Source organism: Hyaena hyaena, unplaced genomic scaffold, assembly GCF_003009895.1.
Source record: "Hyaena hyaena isolate Hyena2069 unplaced genomic scaffold, ASM300989v1 scaffold_887, whole genome shotgun sequence".
Classification (NCBI taxonomy): Eukaryota; Metazoa; Chordata; class Mammalia; order Carnivora; family Hyaenidae; genus Hyaena; species Hyaena hyaena.
This window is the reverse complement of record NW_024081522.1, coordinates 598,358-623,266: the sequence shown is the minus strand read 5'-3', so window position 1 is coordinate 623,266 and position 24,909 is coordinate 598,358. Positions and strand designations below refer to the sequence as shown.

General features: G+C 35.5%; 1 protein-coding gene across 2 annotated transcripts in view; it reads left to right on the top strand.

Annotated features, from left to right (window-relative positions):
* The first annotated feature begins 4,503 nt into the window (after positions 1-4,503).
* MMS22L (MMS22 like, DNA repair protein) overlaps positions 4,504-24,909 on the top strand; it is a 116,259-nt gene continuing 95,853 nt past the window's right edge. For both annotated transcript variants that reach the window (XM_039220432.1, XM_039220433.1), the window contains exons 1-10: positions 4,504-4,605; positions 5,166-5,344; positions 6,389-6,514; positions 7,869-7,918; positions 9,583-9,670; positions 9,764-9,941; positions 13,187-13,277; positions 15,075-15,205; positions 16,863-16,976; positions 22,823-22,996. In XM_039220432.1, coding sequence (XP_039076363.1) covers positions 5,181-5,344; positions 6,389-6,514; positions 7,869-7,918; positions 9,583-9,670; positions 9,764-9,941; positions 13,187-13,277; positions 15,075-15,205; positions 16,863-16,976; positions 22,823-22,996 — 1,116 coding nt within the window. In that variant the 5' untranslated portion in view covers positions 4,504-4,605; positions 5,166-5,180. The remainder of the gene's footprint in view (positions 4,606-5,165; positions 5,345-6,388; positions 6,515-7,868; positions 7,919-9,582; positions 9,671-9,763; positions 9,942-13,186; positions 13,278-15,074; positions 15,206-16,862; positions 16,977-22,822; positions 22,997-24,909) is intronic.

The following is a 24,909-nucleotide window of genomic DNA, read 5'->3' as shown; positions in this document are numbered from 1 at the left end:
TTGGTAAGGCTTCCAGTCAACAACAGGCTACCAGTAATTAGGTTTTGGAGGAGTTAAAAGTTACATGGGATTTTTAACTGTACTGGAGGTCAGTTCCACTAACCCTAACAAAATAGTCCAGGAATAAACTCTCTATTCTGTTCCATTGACTGTCTTTCCTTACCCCAATACCCTACGGTTTTGATTATTGTAGCTTTATAATAAATCCAGAAATCAGGCACTGTGAATCTTCTAACATTCTTCTTACTCCAAATTGTTTTGGTTATTCTAAATCCTTTGCATTTCTTCTTTTTTTAAAAAAAAAAATTAATGTTTTATTTATTTCTGAGAGAAAGAGAGAGAGATAGCGTGAGCAGGGGAGGGTCAGAGAGAGGGAGATACAGAATCTGAAACGAGCTCCAGGCTCTGAGCTAGCTGTCAGCACAGAGCCTGAGGCAGGGCTTGAACCCATGAACTGTGAGATCATGACCTGAGCTGAAGTTAGATGCTTAACCGACTAAGCCACCCAGGCGCCCTGATCCTTTGCATTTCTATATCAATTTCTGAAAGCAATTATGAATTTCTACAAAAGAAAGAACCATGGGGATTTTGATTGGCATGTCATTGAATTTGTAGATAAATTTGGGAAGAAATCTTAACAGTATTGAGTCCTCCAGTTCACTATCTTGCTATATCTTTATATTTAATTGGGTGTTCTTAAATTTCTCTCAGCAATCTTTTATAATATTCAGCATACAAAATCTTGTTTATATTTGTTAGATTTATCTTTGAGAATGTTCGATGATTTTAAAATGGTATTGCTTTTTAAATTGTAATTTCTAAGTGTTCATTACTTGTCTAGAATAACAATTTATTTTTTGTATATTGACATCGAATGCTTCCACCCTGAACATATTAACTAGTTACAGCAGCTGTTTTTGTATGATCTTAAGGATGTTCTACATAAATGATTATGCCATCTGAGAATGGCAGCAGTTTTGCCTTCTTCTTTCCTATCTATTTCATTCTCATACCTTTTTGGATTGGTTAGTTATCTCCAGTACAATGTTGAATAGAAGTAGAGAAAGTAGACATCATTGCCTATTCTCAGTCTTCTGGAGAAAACATTCATTTTCATGATTTCAATAATAGGTTTGCCATAGTTGCCATTTTTAGGTTTAGGAAATTTTCTTTGATTCCTAGTTTGCCAACTTTTTATCACGAATGGATACTGAATTTTTCAAGTGATTTTTTTTGGAAGATTGAGGTGAGGATGTGGTTCTTCTTTTTACAATCTGTTGATATAACGAACTGCCTTGATTGTGTTTAGAAATATGAAACAACCTTGCTTTCCCAAAATGAATCTGATTTTCTTAGTATAGGTAATCCTTTTTATATATTGCAGGATTTTATTTCGTAAAATTTGTCTCCATGTGAATGATACTGGATTGTAATTTTCTTTGTGAAGTTTTGATATCAGTATAATGTTGGCCACATTAAATGAGTTTTGAAGTATTTCATCTTCTTCAACTTTCTGGAAGAGTTAATAGAGAATCAGTATTAATCCTTTCCTAAATGTTTGGGAGAATTCAACGGTAAAGCCATTGATCCTGGAATGTTCCTTGAAAAAACTATGTATGTGTGGTATGTGATAAAGAGAGAGAAAGGAGTTTTTTCATTTTGTTTTATTTATTTAAGTAATCTCTACAACCAACATAGGGCTTGAACTCACAACCTCAATATAAAGGGTCACATGTTCCTCCTACTGAGTCAGCCAGGCTCCCCAGAGATGGTTTTTTGTTTTTGTTTTTACATTTATTATTTTGAGAGAGAGCAAGCAACACATGAAGGGAGGGACAGAGAGAGGGAGAGAGAATCCTAAGGAGGCTCTGTGCCAATAGTGCAGAACTCCACAAGGAACTGTGAGATCATGACCTGCACGAAATCAAGAGCCAACACTCAAGTGACTGAGTCATTCAGGTGCCCCAGAAGTTTTTTAAAAGTTAAAATTAAAATGATGGATATAGAGCCATTCAGGTTTTCTTTTTCTTCTTTTGTGAGCTTCAGCAGTTGGTGTCTTTCAAAGAATTTGTCCACTTCATCCATAGCTGTTGGCATAAAAAATATGTTAATATCCATATCCTTATAATGTCTGTCAAGTCTGTAGTGATGACAGATCTTTAATTCTCAGTATTAGTAATTTGTATTTTCTCTCTTATTCTTGATCTCTTTGGCTAAAAAGTATATCAATTAAACTGATCTTTTCAAAGAATCACCTTTTGATTGCATTTATTTCCTCTATTTTTCTGTTTCATTCCATTTTTTCCTTCTCTTTATTTCCTTCATTTTGCTTGATTTGGTTTTATTTTGCTGTTTTTTTCTAGTTTCTTTAGAAATTTAAATAATTGAACTTTTTTCTTCTCTAACGTAAGCAGTTAAAATAAAAAAAATTACTATGCTTTCATATCATTTAATTCAAAATATTTTTTCACTCTCTAGTGATTTCTTCTTTGATCCATGGATTAATCATAAATGTTAATGTCCAAATAGTGAGAGATTTATCTCAGATATCTTTCCGTTATTTGTTTCTAGGTTAATTTCATTTTGGTCAGACAATATACTTTGTATCATTTCAATCTTTTAAAGTTGATAACATTTGATTTCTTGCAAAGAATATGGTCTACCTTAGTCAATATTCCATGTGCACTTGTAAAGTGTGTGCTCTGCTATTGTTAGGTTAAATCACCTACAAATCTACCAATTAGGTCAAGCTGGTTGGTAGTACTATTCAAGTCTATATAAGTTTTTTTCTACTTGTTCCACCAATTAGAGAGAGAGAAGTGTTGCAGTCTGCAATTATTGATTTGGGTATTTCACCTATAAGTAATAATATTTTTCTCTTTATATATATTAAAGCTCTGTTACATCTTTAGTATTGTTACGTCTTTTGGATAAAATTTACCCCTTTCTGTCAGATTCACTCTCTATCCTTCTTCAGCCTGGATTCCATCCTAGGAGCCTGAACCTTATAGATTACATGCTTGCCCCCTGTTTTTAGGTTGGCTTTAGCCAATGAAAAACTCCAGTTGGACATTGAAGTGTGGAGGGAAAGTGGTTTGGATGCTTAATCCTTCCAGCTCCTCCCTTCTGGGTTGCAGGTTGATAGTACTATGTTCCTCAGGTAGGTTGCTGTCTCCTACAGCAGTATGTCTCCTTGGGCTCTGGTAATCCCTCTTTTCCCAAATCTCTTCAGTATGCTATTAACTTGTTGGGGATTCCTACTGATATGCATTACAGGACTAGCTTAAATTATTAGAGAACTTCTTTGGTTCTTCTCATTCTACTCACTGGTTCAACCAAGTTGATCACTCATCAGACGCTTGAAAAAGGAAAAAGGAATCTATCTGAATGTTTTGATTAAAGGAAGAAATAATAATGATTATCAGTTGACCCAATTCTCCTAAACACAGTGCCAGGGCCCAATATTCTCATAACTAGGCACGATTTCCTAGGGATTGTGGTAGATGACACTATGTGTCATGTTAGAACTCCACATAGACCATAAAAGACGTGCATTGGTACCCAATAAAGCATCAAGTCTCAGGGCACATTGTCTGAACAAAATGGACATAACACCCATCACAGTATCCCTAGGCTGCAGTCAGAATAGAGGTCATGTTGTGTTTTTCTCCCCACCTCATCCCATTCCTTAGAAAATTTGCATTATTTGGTTTGATAGGCTCTCTGTGTAGGAATTAATCACAGGACAAACTATTCTGGAGTAATGGGGAACCCTCAAAATTATAAGACCTATGAATGAGCAATTCTCATGTTTTTCTCAAATCTGAAGTCAGTGATACGCCTAAAGTGTTATCTCTAATTTATACTGGAAAGTCTTCTAAGTAGATTTTAAAGAATACTTTCAAAAGATAAAAATGCTGCACATGGGCTATACCTTTACAAGAGCGACCAGGTTTAAGCGACTTAAACCTGTCCAGATGTATTGCAAATAAGGAGAGCAACAGTTGTATAGAGAAAGCAAGGACCATCTAACCTATTCAGTGCTTCTCTACGCTGGATTAGCCTTACTTTTGCACAAGTCTTGCCCAGAAACCATTAACAATAGGCATCCTCGATCTCAACAAAGGAGTTGCGGGCACTAGCGCGGCAAGAAGTGATTACCGAGCGGCTCTAGGTGTGAATGAGACACCCGCTTCCGACTCACTTGAGCAATACTCCTTATTGGGTCCTGCCCGAAGAAAACTCAGCTGTCTCTAGGCCCTGCTCACCTAGCCTCCGTACCGGTTTCGTTGCCCCATGAGGCCCCACCTTCCAGCCAAAGGAACGCTTGAAGCTACACGCACGCACTCATTAAAAAAAGCAAAAGCACCTCGCCGTTTTGAGTCCTAGGCAGACTGATTCTCGCGAGAACTCGAGGAGCGCCGGCGGGTCCGGCGGAGACGTCACGAGCGGACCTCCGGCGCGGAGTGCGCCGCGGCCCCGCCCTTCCTGAGCGCGGGCCCGCGGTGGCGGGAATTTCGCCTGCGTCTGATTTAGACCTCACCGACGCCGGGATTGTAGTCCCGGCAGCTGGGGGCGGATCTCCGGCACCTATAGTGTGTGCAGGTAAGCCGCGAACCAAACGAGGGACGGCCGGGTGCTCAGGGCACCGGCTTCCGTCGGTCTGTGTCCGGCCTGCGCTGGCGGGACTTGCCTCCCCGCGGGGAGGACTAAAGCTAGGCGCCTGGCGGTCCTGATCCTCTCCGGAGAGTGCAAGGGGGCTTTTCCACGGCTCTGGGGAAACTGGCTCAGCGCGGTTTGGTAGTGTAGCGGGCTGCGCCGGTCCAGGCGGAGTCGGGAGTTTAAGCTGGATCTGTCCTGCAGACCTTTCTTTTCTCTCTGTTTCGGCTGCAGAGTCCGACCCAGAGGACAGATACGAAGTTCCTGCCTCAGCCAGTCGGGGGAGCGTTCTAAGTTCTGACAGCCTTTATATCGGGGTGTCGGTGTGGGGAGAGTTGTGGAGGAATTGGCTTCTCGGGTTTTGTTTTGTTTTTTTTTCTATGGGCGTGGGGGGACGTTTTGAGAATTTTAGGAGGTCACCATCAGTCTCTTGGCCCCACCTCCTGGAATCTCATCACCATTTCTTTGGAGTCCTGAATGATAATTATGAATCCCAAACATTTCAGGACAGGAAGTAAATAATGGATAACTATTCCGCCTCGCCGACGTTCCTGACCGACAGCTTGGAACTGGAGCTGGGGACAGAATGGTGCAAACCTCCTTGTTTTTCCTGTGGTTTTGACAACCGAGGAGGAGGAAATCATTTTTCTGTGGAGTCCTACCTTTCTAGCGGAGCCATTAAGCGGTGGGTAAAAAATCTGAGACTTGATCTTTCCCTTATCAGATTTCTCGGCAGTGTGTGAGGAATGTTCCTTGATTATGATTTCAGTCTGTTAAACTTAGATGTTCAGGCCATGTTTTTATAAATCGGTTTAGTATATCACATGGGTTCAGGCTGTCAGTTCTGTTGTCGGTTTCCTGGTCGGAGCATACCAAAAAGATTTTGGGATATTGAGAAGTTCTTGCTACCTATGTTTTCTTCACTGCTACCTCAACTTTTGGGTAGGAAGCTGGCTACTAATTTCCTTTTTAAAGTGAATTCTGAACTAGTGGGCTTTTTAAATGGTATAACCCTCTAAAACATGAAGTAATATCATGGAGCTTCACAGTAATTCTTAAATTAGGCATGCACATTTTTTGTTGTTGTTGCCCCAGTTCTTTCTAATTCTGTGTATCTATGCACAGAAGTCTTAGAGATTTATTTTTGTTTTAACTTTTAAATAAATATGCCAGATTGTGTAAGTTCACAGGAATGTTCTTCAAAGTTCTTGCCTTGGGCAAATGTACACAAATTGCAGTACAACTGCAGTTACTGAAATATTTTGGGAGTACCTACTGAAGCAATTTCAGTCAGAAAGGAAACCATTTTTGTTGATTTTATAGTTGTTCCTTGTCTGAGACTTTAAAAGAGATTACTCAGTTTGATTATGCTCCACACATGGCTCAGAGTAACTTTTAGCTGTTTTAAAAATACAATGTCCCCTCAGAGAATGAAATTCTTCACTTAAGATCATAGGCAAAAGTATCTTCCTTAGATTTCTTTTTGATATTTTTCCCTAAGTTACATTGTGCTTTGTGCTTTTTTTTTAAATCACTATATTTGACTGAATTTTTCATACAGCCTAAATGTAGTATTCCTGAATATGTAAGGTATCGAGGCATATCATGACTTTATGACATTACTGTCAACATTTCGTGGTCAAAATGGATTTATATACTGACAAAAACATCGTGCTATAGTATGGGATTTAGCGTACTTTTTATGAGATTAAATCAGTTTTCCTTTCAGATTAATTTTGAATCTTGATCCTTTACCAACTAATTTCGAGGAAGATACAGTGGAAATATTTGGCATTCAGTGGGTTACTGAAACAGCATTAGTGAATTCATCTAGAGTGCTCTTCCATTTATTCAGGTATGTTTTGTTTTGTTTTTTATTCAGGTATGCCTCTGAGTGTAGCTGCTATTCAGTTTTGTAAGTTTCTTTGCTGGATGATTGCAAATATCCCTATTACAAAAGCACCTGTAGAATTGTTCTGTTGCTCTTGATTATCTTATCAGTACAACAGTCAAGTAGTAATGTTTGATGGAGCGGTGATTTTAATGAGTTTTGGGGTGTTTTTTGTTGTGTTTTAGTGAGTCTTCATTCTTTCTCAGACTTTTTATTCTTCTATATTTGACATTGAGTTTTTAAGACAAATATTTAAGTCTTTGAACTATATTATATTTTGGAAGCAAACTGAAATATTACTTTTGCTGAATTGTCATAATCTTTCATAAAATTTCAAAATTTCATAAATCTTGTGTTTTAGAGAATGAACTCCGACTTTGTCTTTCAGACTGTATGATAGTAATGTAGTTAATTAATATGATTAATTTGGACATTAAAAATTTTAATGAAATTTTCAAAGTACACAAATGTAGAAGTGCTACTATAATAAACCTTCACATATCCTCCTTCAGTGGCAGTAAACATCAAGATTTTAATTGCATTTCCTGCATCTATTCCTTTCCCTCTTTTTTTGGTTTAAGTATATTTAGCAGATGCCAGGCATTATATTATCTCACTCTTAAATATTTCAATAAGCATTTTTTGGGGCACCGGGGTGGCTTAGTCTGTTAAGTGTTCGGCTCAGGTCATGATCCGGTAGTTTGTGAGTTTGAGCCCTGCATTCAGCGCTCCACTGACTGCTCAGAGCCTGCTTGCAATTCTCTCTCACTCCTCTCTCTGTCCCTCCCCTGTTGGCACACATGCTCTCTCTCAAAATAAATAAATAAACATTAAAAAAAAAAAATGAAGAATGACAGGAGATTAGTTTCAGGAATTAAGCAGAGACATCATAAATACAGCTTTCCTTGATAACTCCAGTATAAGTTATTCTGTTCCTTTTCTAAACTCCTATTGTAGAAATGTCTGATACAATTTAACGTTTCATTATATAACTGTTAACCTAGGATTTTTATATAAGTATCATTAACTTTTGAGTATATACAGTATCTCATTGATAGTAAAACCTGTGGTATTTATAATTATATATACATACATGTAGCTTTTAATAGATATTTTTTGGAAGGCCAGACAAGGGCATGTTCTTTCTTTTCATAGTATTCACTATCTGAATAAACATTCACAAAGTGTTTTAAACATCATAAATGAGAGGCTATGCAGTACTAAAGCTGTGTAATAGGTTTGGAAACATTATCTCTGTAACTGTTACATGTTTTAAACTGTGATGAAATTAACTCTCACCTTAAATTTTTTAAATTAGGCAACGGCTATACAACTTGGAAACCTTATTACAGGCCAGCTGTGATTTTGGTAAGTTTTAAATATTTAATGGGAAAAAGGAATGGTATTCCTATTACAGTGAATTGTACATCTGTGGGATGCATTATTGGGATATTTTAATAATATGGAGGAAGGACCATTAGGTTAGGGATTTAGAATAGTGTTTAGTGTTCAGAAAAACTGTAACACTTAAATTTTGTTGTAGCTGAGATTTATAGTATTTTTTCCATATCTGTGATAAAATTGATTTAAGAGTAAACATTTCTGAAGTGAATTAGCAAATTGCTTTGAGGGTGGGGAGTGGGATGGAGAACTTATAAAAGAAATCTCCAGACTTCATGGTGTTGTCTTTTTTCTGTTTGTTTGTTTTTGATATTTAACGGATTACTGATTTGGAGCATTCAGTATAGTGAAGGGAGTGAAGATAATTGAAGGACAGTATATTTTAGTGCAGGCTAACTACTTCTTTTTGTCAATTTTGGTATAGTATAGTCATTAGAATTGTGGCACTGTGGTCTGCCTGGGTTCCAACCCTAGTTAACTCTTGGTCTCACACCGTATACTCGTTGCCACCTCATTGAGTTTTCTGAGGATTAAATGATATAATGCATACGAAGGGCTTAGGCTAACATCTGTTGATGCCCACCAATTAAAGATCACCTGGAACACACCTTTGGTCAATGAAAAGTTGAGTAGGTTACTGAAACAAGAAGGAAGTACACATGAGGAACAGTTGTGGCTTTTCGGAGAGAGTATGGAGGGCTCTCTCTTGGCTGATTTGGAGTTGAATTTAAGGGGACTTGGACTTTATTTTGGATTGGCTGCTGTTAAGAACGTGGACAGTGTCTTGAATTAAATATGTTAATTTTTGTCAAGGATGTGGGACACAGAAAGGCTAGAGAGGGTTCTAATTAGTAAAGAAGCAATAGTCATGTTATCTGCAAGAGGAGAATAGTTTGTATTTTCTTTTTTCTGTGATTGCATCGTGCCTTGTTTCTGTATCTAGACATGATTACAAACAGGTTTTGTTTTTGTCTTGTTTCATCATAATCACAGAGTAGCCTTGTCTGATTATTGTAGATATTTTATGAAAACTTTAATTTTAGTAGGGAACATCATTGACCTGTCAGGGCTGTTTTGTTTTGTTTTCTCAGTATGTGCTCAGTAAATGTTGAGTATTTTTTATCACCCGAGTCCCTGCTTCATGCCAGGTACTATGTCAGGTGATGATGAATCAAAGTGGAAAAATATGCTGCTGAGGAGTCTGCAGCTGGTAGGATATACAGACACACAAGCGTAGATCAATTTGGTAAATGGAAAAGTGTAGTAACAGTGGCCTGTATAAGCTGCTGTGGAGCCAGGGGCTTCATCTGTTAATATGCGTAACACAGAGTGATGCCAGGTCTGGGTCTACAAAGATGAGGGAGAAAATAGGTAGGTGAAAGTTTTGGGGACAGAAAGTTCCAGGTAGAGACAACTGTATAGACAAAAATCACTGAGGTAAGTTAAATCCAGGGAGCAGGAAGTAGTAATTATTTTGGGGGAGGATCAGAATGTATGATAGTGATGAATTCTAAAGGGATGAAATTGCAAATGATGAATTACTGCTTGCATGGCTTACAAAAATTTTTTTTCGTCACTGTCCACTGATCGATTATATAAACTATGATAACGCTTATCTATTTTGGTTTCAGGGAAGATATCAATCCTACACAGCAAAGCAGACAATATTAGACAGCAGTGCGTGACATTTCTTCATTATGTTAAAGTTTTCATCTTTAGGTAGGACATCAAAAGAGTATTTTGATCACTGCATGATTTTCTGAGTGCGCATTTATCCAGACTTGTTGTTTATTGTATGTAATTGTTTTTTAGGTACCTGAAAGTACAGAATGCTGAGAGTCATGATCCTGTCTATCCCTATGAGACTTTGGAGGCACAACTTCCCTCTGTGTTGGTGGATGAACTTCATGGATTACTCTTATATGTTGGACATCTATCTGAACTTCCCAGTATTAATCCAGGAGCATTTGTAAATCAAAACCAGATTAAGGTTTGACATGTTTCATTTAATTTTTAAATCATCAGATTTTCCTTCACACAAAGAATATTCATTCAAGAAAGGGAAACTAGTCAAGAGTGCAACCCAGGAACCAGACTCCCTGAGTTGAAATTCTGGCTCCTCTTTTAATTATGTGCCATTGGGCAAGTAACACCTCTTGACTCGATCTTCCCATTGTATAACTGATAAAGCTTCCTAGAGTTAATTTAGGACCATTAAATAAATTAAAATTAAATAAAGTGCTTAGGATATAATATGCACTGAATCAGTGATAGTTGTTTTCTTTTTTTTTTTAAATGTTATTTATTTTTGAGAGAGAGAGAGACAGTGTGAACAGGGGAGGGTCAGAGAGAGAGGAAGACACAGAATCCAAAACAGGCTCCAGGCTCTGGGCTAGCTGTGAGCACAGAGCCTGATGCAGGACTCGAACCCATGAACCGTGAGATCATGACTTGAGCCGAAGTTGAATGCTTAACCGACTGAGCCACCCAGGTGCCCCATTGATAGCTGTTTTCAATTCCAGTTTATAACATGCAAATGTGTAAAAGTTTCAAACCAAATAACCTCTATTTTTAAAATTTTTTTACCATTTTTCCCATTGATAAAGACTTGGGGAAACCCTAGTTTATATTATAGTAAGATTCAGGATCACCTTATGCAAGTTACACTTTCAAAACCACATCATTATGTCTGTTCTTACCTTTGGAACCTTTCTGAAAAATGATTAAGATTGATTTGACTGTGCCCTTTTCTTCTACCTGTGGTACTCATCCTACTGAAGTTTGGAGTTTTGTGTGTTGTTTTTTGGGTTTTTTTTTAAGTTTATTTATTTTGAGAGAGTGCACAGGCATGCTCACCACCCGTGAACATGATGGGGCAGAAGAGACAGAATCTTAGAAGGCTCTTAGCCATCAGTGCAGATCCTGACTCGGGCTGGATCCTAACACAGTGAGATCATGACCTGAGCTGAACTCAACGGACTGAGCCACCCAGGGGCGCCTGAAGTTTGGTTTTTAATTTTTTTTTTTTTTACATTTATTTATTTTTGAGAGACAGAGTAAGAGAGCATGAGTGGGTGAGGGGCAGAGAGAGAAGGAGACACAGAATCCGAAGTAGGCTCCAGGCTCCAAGCAAGCGTTCAGCACAGAGTCTGACATGGGGCTCGAACTAACGAACTGTGAGATCATGACCTGAGACAAAGTCAGACGCTTAACTGACTGAACCACCTTGGTGCCCCTAAAATTGGTTTTTAAAAATTTGTGCTGATAGCATGACCCAGTTTATAGATGTAATTAACAAGTTCTTCATAGGAAAATGTGAGCTTATGTGAATGGAAAATTGTAATTCCCCATCGATTCCCTGAACTCTCAACTTCTTTCATTCTGACACTTAACAGTTTGAATAACATTTTTAGGAATTTGACTTTGCCAGAATGTAATGTACAAATAAATGTTTATATATTTCTTTGAAATATAACAACAAAAAAATGCACTCTTCTTATCAGGGACCAATATATGTAATATTAAAGTAAATAGAGTCCCTGCTGAATTCCCAGGTTAGTATGTCTAAATCTGTAGAAAGCAAATAGGAAATTGCTTTTAATCATGTCACTTAATAAAAATTCATGGGTAGATTATGGAAGGAGGGATATTTTTCCTTCATTTTGGTCTATATAAATTGGACTGGTTTTTATATTCTGAATATTCATCAAGTGCTCAAGAAAATAAAAATAATTTATCTAGCAGCAGAAATAAAGACTGTAAAGGTTCTGAAACTAGGTTTTGCCTTTCATAGGCTTTTTAATTAGGCAAACATGAAAAGAAAGGTTATTTGAAGATCAGAAGACTGAATTTTTAAAGCAAGGTAATGTAGTCTTCAACATGTAAACAAAAGTATCAGTCACTAAAATACTGTTATTTTCTGAAGTAACAGCAAAAATATATTAATAAAATATCTTCCAAGCTGTATTTTTGCATTTTACCTATCTTATACGTGAGAAATGTTGATTTAATTGCTATTTTCAATTAAGCATCTTTTATTATTTTCTGGGAACTTTTTATTAGAGATACTTTTTTATTAGAGATATGGGTATTACGTATTGTAGGTATTTTCATCAGTTTTCTTAACAATTAAGCTGCCTTGCTAGGTAGATGGTTTAAGTTTTGTATATAGTTATCTCTGTCTGGTTTTTCTTGTGTATCATCTCTATACTATTAAAAACATACTTTTTTAACATTTATCTTTTTAATTCATCTCCCTTTTTAAAAATATGCTGTCAGGTGAGAAATCTAACTTTAGTTTCTTACAAATAAGTTAATAAACAGACTTTTATTGAATGGCCCATGCTCTCCCCACTGATTTAAGAGACCAGGTTTATCTGTTTCTCTTTTGCCTATTTTTTCTGTTTGTTTATTTTTGTTTATTATCTATTCCTGAGCCAATACTGTTTTATTAGTATAGCATTTTATTTTGTTTGCATAGTTGATAAGTCCTTGTCTGTAATTCTTCCTTGTTCTCTTTTTTCTTAAAGATTTTTTTTTTAAAAGTAATCCCTACACCCAATATGGGGCTCGAACTGACAACCCTGAGATCAAAAGTCTCAAGTTCTACCAACTGAGCCAGCCAGGTGCTCCTTCATTGTTCTTTTAATAGAACATGTATATTGTATTTATTTTTAAGATAATACCAAGTGTTGGCTGGTGGGAGGTTATTGAAAACCCTGCTACAGCATAGTAGTTAAGGCCACTGGCTTTTGAATCACAATAAGATTTGAATCTTAATGCATGAGATGAAAGGTAAATTTCTTCACTGCTTTTAACTTCAGTTTCTTAATGGGCATCTCAGTAGGCTCTGCATGATAGTCTAAAGTTCTCCTGTTAAAATCTTTTATAGGAAAGTCTAAAACAAGTTTATGAAAATAAGTGGTTAAAAAATTATTTTACTGCCTTGCAGCTATAGTAAAATCAGAGACTGATTGGAAGGGACCTTTAATATAAGTCTTTTGAGCAGCCCCAAGGTGAGTCTGTCCTAAACCGTCAGATGAAAATAGGCTTTCAAAGATCTCCAGTGAAAGAATCCTCCAAAGAACAAGACAAAGTTTTTCCCTGAGCTTTTGAGTAGTGGGTAGGTTAATTGGTTCTTTCTCCTTATGCTTATAGAAGAGTGTTGTGACATGGTATAAAATACCTAGTAATGTGCTATGAATTCTCAGTCACAGATGATCATGTCATTCACAGCTTTATCCACCATCATGGCATTTATTACATCTTCACTTAGATATCCATTGGCTGGTGCTAGAAATTCTTCACATGCTTGGTGAAAAATTGAGTAAGTTTATGAATTTCTAATTTACGTTCTTTTTTTATCTCAACTTTTATTTTTTTAAATTACAGGTGATTTTTTTTTTTCGTTTTAGTTAACATACAATGTGATACTGGTTTCAGGAGTTGAAATTACAGATAATAAGTGCTTTCTTGGTTTTTAAAGTTTTTACGTACTTACTGTCTGTTGGTATACGTATATAGAAATTCATGGGTAGAATTTTTGTCTTTGTTTAACCACCATTAGTATTGTCATAATGTTCTGTGTAATGTTTTATTTAACAGTTTTTAGAGATCTATTCATATTAGAATATACAATTCTACTTTATTCCTTCAAGGGCTGTATGTTATGTCTCTATCATAATTTATTTAGCCAAGTCTGTTTAATATTTCAGTTATTTCCATTTTTTGATACTATAATATTTCACAGAACATCCTTGTGTATATATGTGTGTGTATATATATATGTATATATATATATACACACACATACATCTTTGAACATGTGTACAAGTTATTCTGAAGAACATATTCTTAGAATTAGAGTGATACATTCAGCTTTTTTTTTTTGTTTATTTACTTTTTTTTTTTTTTTTTGGGTGGGGGGAGGTGCAGAGAGAGATTCCCAAGCAGGCTGTGCTCAGTCAGCACAGAGCCCAGTGTAGGGCTGGATCCCATGAACTGTGAGATCATAACCTGAGCCACAAATCAAGAGTCAGTCACTTAACTGAGTAAGGCACCCAGGCACCCTCACCTTCAGCTTTAATACTGAAAATGCTGCTCAGTTTCCGTATAGTTTCCTCAGTTTATTTACACTACTGATGAGCATGCAGTTGCCTCACACTTTTGTCAGTAGTGGATTTTATCAGTTTTTATTTTTTGCCAACTAATACATGAAAAATGATATTGAATCTGCTTTGTAATTTTCTGACTACAAGTGAAGTTGAACATCTTTACCTGATTTTATTGTTTTTTATATTTTCTTTATTCATTACTTTTCACTGATGTTTCTTTTTAAAAAAATTAGTAGGAGCTTACATATATTATGGATAATACTTTTTTATTTCATATATTGCCTGTTTATTTCTCGTTCTTGTTCTCTGCCATCTTTTGATTCCATCATCAACTTGGCAGTATTCTGTAAATATTATTTATTTGTAAATTGTCAATTACTTAGGTTATGAAGACATCCATTATCTCAATACCTGCATTTCAATGAACTAATAAATACGTATGTATATACATGTATGTGTACATTTACATATATACACACACAAACATACAAAGATGTATACAAATACCTAATTTATTCTCTCATGTGGACTTTGTATTTCAAACAATATTTCCTTAGAGCAGTACTCTAAGGTATACTTATCTGTTGCCTTGGTTTTCTCTAGTCACACCACAAAACAATTGTATGTGATTAGTTTATCAGCATTTGTTAAAATATTTGAAAGTCTTTATTGGTTAGAAATATTGGTAAAGATTTTCTAGGTGCTTCCCTCTTTTTTTTTCCTTAAGTGATGTTGCATTGTTGCTTTTTGAAGATTGCCACATTAAGAAAAGAGAAGTTTGTCAAGTGGTAGTTGAGAGAAGTGAAAACTTTTCTTAAGTAATGTTTATCAGTGATCATATAAGATGGGACTTGTCCTCAAATTTAACTTTTATTTCTAAAGGAATTTGCTTTTAACACTGTGTGTTACAGTTTTGTTGTCAGTTTAAAGGTCTACAGTTTTCTTTCCTCCTTCTGAATTAATAAAATCTACTGTGGTTCTAAATAGAATATATTTTGTTACATTTTTAGAACAGGTTATATATGGTCATCAGTTTATGAATCTGGCAGGTGACAATTTAACTAATGTCAGCCTATTTGAAGAACATTGTGAAAATCTCCTTTGTGATTTAATAAGCCTGTCACTCAGCAGGTATGACAAGGTAATGTTTTTTAAAAGTTTATTTGTATTTTTGATACTTAATGGCAGTACTCCTTAATGTGTGTAGTTTATAAGAATTTAAACCGAAATTGTTTACTTGTTCTCCTAATTTTATATTTATTACTATTAGGGAGTTGACTGGGAAAAGAATTTCAGTTAAACATTTAGTACAGTCTGAAATTAATGTTTCAAAGGGAGTTTTTTAAAAAAATAATCTTTTCCATCTTGCCAAAATTAAATAAAAACAAAATGTTTATGACAATAACTGGACATTTAATTTCTGTTCCAGTAGGAGATTCCAGCCCCTTAATAATACATGTATTGTTACATAATACAGTAAATGAGTACTTAACTAAAATTAGTGGACAGTTGTAAAGGGAAATTGTTTTCAAAAATGGTCTAGAATCATGGGGGAAATCACAGGTTTTTACTAAATTGTATTTAATAGAATGTTTTATGCAGACTGATTTAAAGGTGTTATGTACCTACTCATTTTCTAGCAATGGAAATTTGTAGATCATTATCGGTTATTTCAGATTGTTAGCATAAATCTTATAGGAAATTGGATTTATACTTTTTTTTTTCTTTTTTTCTATGTTTGTTTATTTTTGAGAGAGAAAGAGAGAGAGAGTACCAGCAGGGGAGAGTCAGAGAGAGGGGTAGACAGAATCCGAAGCAGGCTCCAGGCTCTGAGCTGTCAGCACAGAGCCCGAGGTGGGGCCCAAACCCATGAACCGTGAGATCATGACCTGAGCCGAAGTCAGAAGCCCAACTGACTGAGCCACCCAGATGCCCCAGATTTATATTATTTAAAACTTAGATTATGTTCTGTGTATTATCAAAGTCTTTCAATTCTAGTGTACATAATTTTACAACTAATTAGTGGATTAACCAGATATGGTTTAGTAATGTTTTATTAGTTTGTATTACATTAGAAACATGAATATAGTATATGTGAAGTAGTGATTATATAATCAATTTCTGAAGTTTAGCTATACTTGCAAATACAGTGCGTATACTCTGCATTATGTAGGGCCATTGAGGATATATTTGTTAAAAAAAATGTATAACCTAAAATTGCTTAACCTTTATAAGTCCCCAATAATTGTATTAATATTCTGACTTGTAAAAATTTTTGTCTGCCTTACAATGGATTAAAATTTGTTTTCTAATCATTTTACTAGAAGTTTTTCTGTTGTGGCTGATGAATTAGATCAAGGTTTGGAAATCAATGCCCTGAGGCCCTGTCTAGCTCACTGTCTGGTTTTATAAATAAAATTTTACTGAACTTGGCCAACTTTTTTTTAAGGCTGTTGTTTATGGCTGATGTTGCATAATAATGACAGAGTTGAGTATTTGTGACAAGGACTATATCGCCCTGAAATATTTACTATCTAGCCCTTTACGTAAAAAGTGTAGTGAACATCAGTGATTCCAGCAGAAGTTTTTTAGAAGTTGAAAATAAAGTTCATTCTATACTTTTGGTTTTAGAATGGGAATTTAATTTAAAAATTAATGGAATGGCACATTTTTTGTAAACAATTTATGTAATTGAACATCAATATTAAGTCATCTAAATCATTGTTTTAAAACATTTGGAGAGATATGTAACATAAAAAATTCTGTCTTATAGAACTCATTTTGGTTCTTCTCTATAGATCAGGCCTTCTGAAGCATTAATGAGTCACCACTGCCCGTGTTCATGCATTAAAGAATTATGGGTTCTACTCATTCATCTTCTAGAACACAGAAGTAAATGGTCTCTTTCAGAAGTAAGTTGTAAAATTGATGTGTTATTTATTGTTCCTAACTCTTAAATTGAATTTATGCAGTGGTTGTAGCCAAGAAAAATGTTACACAGTCCCTTATTTATAGTAAGACAACCACTACTAAACAGATCATTAATTGAGTACTAACTTCCTACTATATATATATAATTTATACAATGCCCTCATTGTTTATATTTATTTTTAATTTTTTTTTGTTGTTGTTGCTTATTTTGAGAGAGAGCATGAGAGTACAAGCAGGGGAGGGGTAGAGAGAGAGGGAGAGAGAGAGAATCTCAAGAAGGTTCCAAGCTGTCATCGTGGAGCCCAGTGTGGGGCTCAGAGTCACTAACCGTGAGATCATGACCTGAGCTGAAACCAAGAGTTGGACACTTAACCTACTGAGTTACCTAGGTGCCTTCTCATTTTGTTTTCGAAAGAAGAAATCATGCGTGGGTGCACATGCATATACATACTAACATTTTTCCAGAAACTATTTTATTTCTTCTCCCAACCCCCTGGTTTCCCCCTGGAAATCCCTGGAATGCTGTAGGTGAAGATTGAATGGGACTTGGAGTTTTCTTGCTGAGTAAGAGACATTTTCTGCTACCTGGTCTGTGTTTAAAGGACTAATGTCCTTAGGAAATTATCTAAAGAGGAGAGGCAGTTCTGGGTATTTAAGTTACTTTCCAATGTTGCCTGGGCTCCTGCTGACCTTTGTAAAGCCAACAGGAAGATGCTTCCCAGGGGGACAGGGTGAAAAGCAATTAGAGAACCCTCGTGGAGGCTCAGGAATGTTTGGAAGTTCACATACACCCCAGATTATGTGGGAATTCCAAAATGGAAATAATTTGATCAGGGACATAATTGTGTTTTGGGAAATATTCTAAACATGTAGCTTTCCTGGATCTATCTGTATGACTGTTTTCCTAAAAACCCAACACTCATTATGTAGTAAACGTCAATTAGATTTCAGTTTCACAGAAGAAAAGCTAATTAATATTCCTTGAGTGATATTTCTTTGTGCCAGAAAGTAGAATGGGTGTGAGGTTAAGTAAGCAGTTCAAATAACAGTCAGAATATGACAAACTGGGCTTCAAATTGCAGATTTATTTGGTGCTAAAGCCCATGTTTTTTTCCCCTACCACATGATTATGTAAGAAAGTGCATATTTAAGAAAGAAAAAGAATCGCTGAATTAATTCACTCCTTTTTGGGGAAACCTAAGTATATTTTATGTGCATTCCCTAGGTTGCCACAAATGAGACAGGGGACACTGGTGCTGTACCATGTGCAATATAATAGAGTTTCTGGCCAGTACAAATTAGATTTTAGCTGACACATATATGCATAAATTTACATGTGTTGTCACCTTTAAGTGTCACGCAAAGTTTGTTAAAGAATTTTCTGTGAAATAAAAACATCAAAAGCAAAAACATCCCAAACCCCACAAAGATTCAAAATATATGGGCCAAGGATTTTATAACTTTCACCCTGGCAATCCCACTTCTAGGAATTCATTTTTGGCATGTACCTTTGCAATTCAGAAAAAATGATTATGCATTAGGCTCTTTATTGCATTGTTTATAAAAGCATAATACTAGAAACTACCTAAATGCCCATACACAGGAGACTAGTTGAACAAACCATGGTATATTAGCACATTAGAATACTATAGTTCAGTAGACTGAATAAAATATCTGAAGGGCTTGATTTCCAGGATTTATTGTTTTTTTAAGATTTTTTTTAATGTTTTATTTATTTCTGAGAGAGAGAGAGAGAGAGAGCATGAGCAGGGAAGGGTCAGAGAGAGAGGGAGATACAGAACCTGAAACAGGCTCCAGGCTCTGAGCTAGCTGTCAGCACAGAGCCCGACTTGGGGCTCGAACCCATGAACCGTGATATCATGACCTGAGCTGAAGGTGGATGCTTAACCGACTGAGCCACCCAGGCACCCCTAGGATTTGTTGTTAAATAAACAAAGTGCAGAAGAATATTTATAAAATACTACCTTCTGTGTATGAAGGTGGGGAAAATAGAAAATGCACATGATAAATACTGGAAAGACAAATCAGGACTATGAAATTGGTGGGTAGGAATGGGAGAGTGGTGAGGGACAATGCAGTGGAAGGGTTTGAATATGTTGTTATGATTTTAGAACTACGTTAATCTTTAACATGCTCCAGAAATAAATCAAGGTGCATGAAAGACAGATTCACTGGAACATAAAGAGAAACACTTGAATTGTACTGTAAGTGAATAACACATGGGAGAAGTGATTGGGGCGGTGGGAGAGAACTGACCTAGACGACTTGGAATGCACTATTTTGACAATGTGCTCTAAGGCTAACGACAAAAGGATTGTAATGAACTGCAAATACTGGACTCTTATTTGGAGATTTGTCTTACAGTGTTATTTATGGGTTAGCAATTTTAAATCTTCGTTTGGGTTCTAGGACTGAGCAAATTAATAAATATATTATGGGCAATTAAGAGCCAACTTTGTCACTGTTGGGAAATCGAGTTACAGATATGGAAACAGAGAAAGGTAGAGTGAAAGATAATGTATTAGAAAAGAATTTGAGATATCAATGTGAAATAATGGTTTTCAATCATCAGAATTAGAAGTGTGTGTGTGTGCGCGCGCGCGCGCGTGTGCGTAGGAATACATGCAGTTCCTACCTTACCTACTAGATGGCCCTATAAATGATGGTATCTGAGTAACAATGAGGAAACTGCAGTGTCTTGGTTTTGAAGATCAACCTGCAGTGAAAAGAAACAAAATTCCTTTGGCAGATGACTGGTCTTCCAGGCTGGGGCATGGAAAGAAAAAAAATGAACCTGGAACATTTTGTACCATAAACTAAGGGGGTTCTCAGAAAATCTCGAGGATGTATCTGAAGGACAGAAGAGCCAACATGATCTCCCACACTTTCAGCCTAGGGTAACTTGAGAAACAAAATAAATGATAGCAAAGGATTATAATCTATACAATAAGACTTTGTGGATCCATACTGATATAAATAAATGAAAAAAAATAAATGGAGAGAAGGGAAACTCCTCCTAATAAATGTTGATGATGGAATTAGAAAATCACTTGGCAACCTTCTTAGTAACTGTTTCAGACAAGAATCCTCAATGGCTGCCAAAAGTATGATGAAAAACAATATTTGTATAGCTGGATAAGTTTCTACACAGTATCAATTACAAAGGGAGCAGTAACTTTACAGTTTAGAAAATCTGGCAGATACCAGATACCACCTTACACACAAGATCAAAGTTCACCAATAATAGGACAAATTGATATTATGTACCCTCAATGTGATGTGATGCACTTAAAAAAGAAAAATGTGTCTTTGGTATTCTTGCCAAAATTGTATAATGTGAATGTAATTATGAAGAAACTTTAGTTAAATCTAGATGATAGGCCTATATTCCTCAAGAATGTTAAGGTCAAGAAAGATAGTAACTGAAGAACTATATGGATTAAAGGAAATAGAAGAGACGTGGTGGCTAAATGCAGCATGTGAGAATAGAGAGGATATGGCATTGCTTTTAATTGTAGCTCCAAAGGAGAAGTGGAAAGTGGAACAGAAAATACTTCAAGAGAAAATGACAGAAAATTTTCCATTGTTAATAAAAGCTATCTCATTAAGAAAATCAATTCCAGTTAGGGGAAACAAAACAAAACCAGACCTAGATACATCATAGTGAAACTGCAGAACATCAAAGACAAAGAGAAGAACTGAAAAAGCATTCAGACAGAAAAGTATGTTACCTTTAAAAGAATGACAATTAGACTTTCAGCTGACTTCTCAACAGTAGTGGAGGCCAGTGGGAATGTTAATTCTCATTGTATTAAAGCAAAGAAGTTGTCAACTTAAAATTTTTCATCAGTGAAATCTTTCAAGAACAAAGCTACTATCAATGAAACAGAATTGAAGGGAATTCTAAAAGATACATTTTAGAAGAATGATGCCTGAATTGGGGGAGGTGGGGTGGGACAGAGGTGGTGTGATGTATGAAGAAATAAAGTGCAAAGAAAATAGTAAATGTTTTGTATAAGTTAGTAATATAATCTGTTGGAATTAAAAAAGAGTTAAAGTACACAGTAATACTGGCCTAGAAATTGGATAGGGCATAATAACTATTTAAAGGTACTTATTTTAAGAAAAGGGTGAAGATATATATTAACTTATCAAGACTACTAAATGCTCATTTAAAGTGTATACTATCAGAGCAGAATGTAAGCTGTTTATAAGAGATAAGCTAAAACAAAATACAGAAGGGTTCAGAATTGATAGAATAAGATGGAAGGTAATATATTAAACTAACATTACAGAAAATTAGACTTTAAAACCAACAAGAGCATTTAGGTAATTTTGTACTGATAAAAGTTTCAGTTTATCAGGAAGATAAAGGAAATTTGAGGTTTTTATGTGGCTAAGGACATAGTATTAAATGAAGAAAAAAAAATTGAACTACAAGGAGAAATACACATATGCTTAGAAATATTTAGATATATTTCTAACCCATAGGTGAAAACAAATACAATGGAAACTATAAAATATTTTGAAGTAAATGATAACTAACATACTGCTAGTTAACTACAGCTAAGGATAAGAGGGAAAAGTATAGCTTTATGTTTTCTTTAATTTATTTCTTTTTGAGAGAGTGAAGTCAAGAATGTATGCAAGCAGGGAGAGTTGAGAAGGAGAGTTCTGTGTCAGGCTCTGCTATTGCAGACCCCTGAAATATATAACTTTAAATACATATGTTAGAGGTGGAAAAAGTTGAAAATTAATGAGCTAAGAATTCATCATAGGGGTGCCTGGATGATGGCTCAGTGAAGCATTTGACTCTTGATTTTGGCTCAAGTTGTGATCTCATGGTCCCTGAGATCAAGCCCCACTTGGGGCTCTGGTCTGATAGCTTGGAGCTTGCTTGGGATTCTTTCTTTCTCTTTGCCCTTCCACCACTCGCATGCATGTTCTTTCTCTCTCTCAAAATAAACTTAAATTCATCATATAAAAAATTAGTGGAAAATCCTGCATGATAAACCCAAAGAAAGTAAAAGGTAGCAAATAAAACTAACACAAATTTATAAAATTAAAATAACAAAGATCAAAACAGAAAAAGATTAAAAGTCATTCTTTGAAAGTTACTAAAATTGGCTAATTTCTCTTGACATGATTACAGAATCAATACTAGAAATTTAAAAAGCAACATGACTTCAGATTCTGCAGATATTTTTAAAGTTGAGCTTGTCATCAAATGTATACCCAATAACTTGAAAATGTTTATGAAATGGACAGATACTAGGAAAAAAGCTTACTAAAACTCATCAAAGGTTCAACAGCAGTATATCAGGTAAATGGCTTGTCATATAGTCATATATTGGAATACTTTGATGAGCTAGACCTATGCTTATTAATATGGATGCATCTCAGAAACACAATGTTGAGAAAAAGAGGCAAGTTATAAAGAATAGAATTAGGCCACTTAAGAATACAAACATGCATAAAAAAATGGTGATGGGAAGCCAAACAGTGTATGATTTAAGCTTATATGTCTATGTGGCAAAACTTATGAAAATTAGAGAATATTTATTATGAAGGTCAGGATAATTATTATCCTTGGATGGCAGAAGATGTGATGGTGGAACACGAAGGATCTTCCTAGAATGCTAATTATGTTCTAATAATTCTTAACCTGCATTTTTTTCTTCTTTAAGTTTTACATACATGTTTTTTCTCTTTTATGTGTATATATAATTATACAAATGGAGAAAAAAGCCCAAACCAAAGGTTATGTTCTTAATTTAATTGAATCGTATTACCTCTCTTTGTACAGTCATTTTGGAACTGGTTGAATAAACTACTTAAGACACTCTTTGACAAATCAAGTGACCAAAGACGACCTGTGCTTATAATCCAGCCCAGGGATCCATTAGGTTTTAGTTGGTGGATCATCACTCACGTAGCATCATTTTACCAGTTTGATCGCCATGGAACACCAGATGAAATGGTAAGATTTTATTCTTTAAACTTTCTCATATTTTTAATCAATATATATTTTTTGTAGACAGATTAGTAAACGAGCACAGAAACACAACAAAAAGCAAATCACAGGGACGCCTGGATGGCTCAGTTGGGTGTCCAGCTGCGGCCCAGGTCATAATCTCACAGCTTGTGAGTTCGAGCCCCTTGTCGGGGTCTGTGCTGACCGCTCACCCTGGAGTCTGCTTCGGAATCTGTGTGTCTTTCTTGCTCTGCACTTCCCTCGCTCATTCTCTCTGTCTGCCTCTCTCTCTCAAGAATGAATAAAACATTAAAAATTTTTTTTCAAAAAGTAGATCACAATCCTACAGAGATAAATTCAGCTTCTGAATCTAGAAGTTGGAGACCTTTCTGTAACCATCTTGAAAAATGATAATTTTATGTTTTTATTGTTAAGGAAGAGCACTTGTAGAAGACTTGAGATCTAGTTCTGGCTGTACTACTAAGTAGTTGTGTGACCTTCAGTAAATTACTTCAGCCTTTCTGAGACTTTGTTCCCTCATCCAGAAATCATGGGATTGGATTGTTCAGAAAATGCCTTCTAGTTCTAAAATCTGTAAAATTGCTGAAGGGAAAATATGTCTCCAGTAATGAATTAGTAGTTTCTGTGAATAATTAGGTAAAATTATTTTCTCGGAATAATACTTCTTTAGGGAAGCTTTTCATAAAGATATCTCCATCTATTAAACAACCATGAGGTTTACTTCAAATAGATTTTAATTATATTAATTTCTAGTTAGAAACATTTTTTACAGTGTTATTTAAAAAGCCCTATGAATAAAACTAGCTGGTAGACATATTTATTTGAAGCTCTATTTGTGTGTAATTATTCCATGTTCAGAAGTGATTAGTGTAGTAGTCTATCAGCCCATCAGTTCTATAAAACATCTGGAATCTTGACACCAATGTATCTGTATTTTCAAAATGTACCTTTTTCTGGGGGAGGAGGGATTGTTCCCAAATCTGGCTTATCATCAGACCTACTTGCACGTTTTTAAATATTTAGGTTTCCAGATCTCAACTGTAGAGATCCTGATTTAGTAATCTGGTTTGGAGTTTGGGAATTCTTATTTATAAAAAGTTTCTTGGTTCTCATCTTCTACCAGGTATGACGATCATTGCTTATGAAACCTGTCCCTTGACAGACTTCTTTTTGAATACTGAAGAGAGTCTGCTCGGAAATCACATATGGAATCTGTGGGTCAACTAGCATTGACAGTAACGTCATAGGAATGGAAAGGGCCTCAAAAGGTCTTCTAAATGATCTCCCTAATAATCAAAAGCTTTTCAGGAGATCCCAAGATAAATTAAAATACTAAATCGGAAAGTTCTCTGAGAAACTCACAAACAGCTTAATATTAATGTATTTAAGGATTCTAGCAATTTATTGAGAGGGATCAATGGAATGAGCATCCCAGAAAAGGACTATATGTCCTTTGTTTCTGTACATGAGTTCTTAACCATGCTGATGTATAGTAAATACTCAATAAATCTTAGCAGCTTGTCATGATTATTGAAGTAGGCCTTTCATGGAGTATTTTTGTGGAGTTAATATGTTAATGTTTCACATCTTTTAATCATTAGAATACTAGAACATTAAAATAACTCAAAAATTTTACCTATAATTCTAATGTCTTTACATTAGCATTTTATTTCTCTTCCCATTTTAATTCCCCCAGTACATATTTCTGGTTTTAATCAGTGTAAATAAATATGGTAATTAGTTAAAAGCACCTTTGAGTTCCCATTGAGGTGGTTATCATAATAGGTGCCAGTGATAGGATGTACATGAAACAGATTTACTGCCTCTTCAGGGAGCATTCTTTCAGGTTGTAAATGCTTGCTCGAACTGCCACTAACACTTAGGTGAGTGAATGGTGT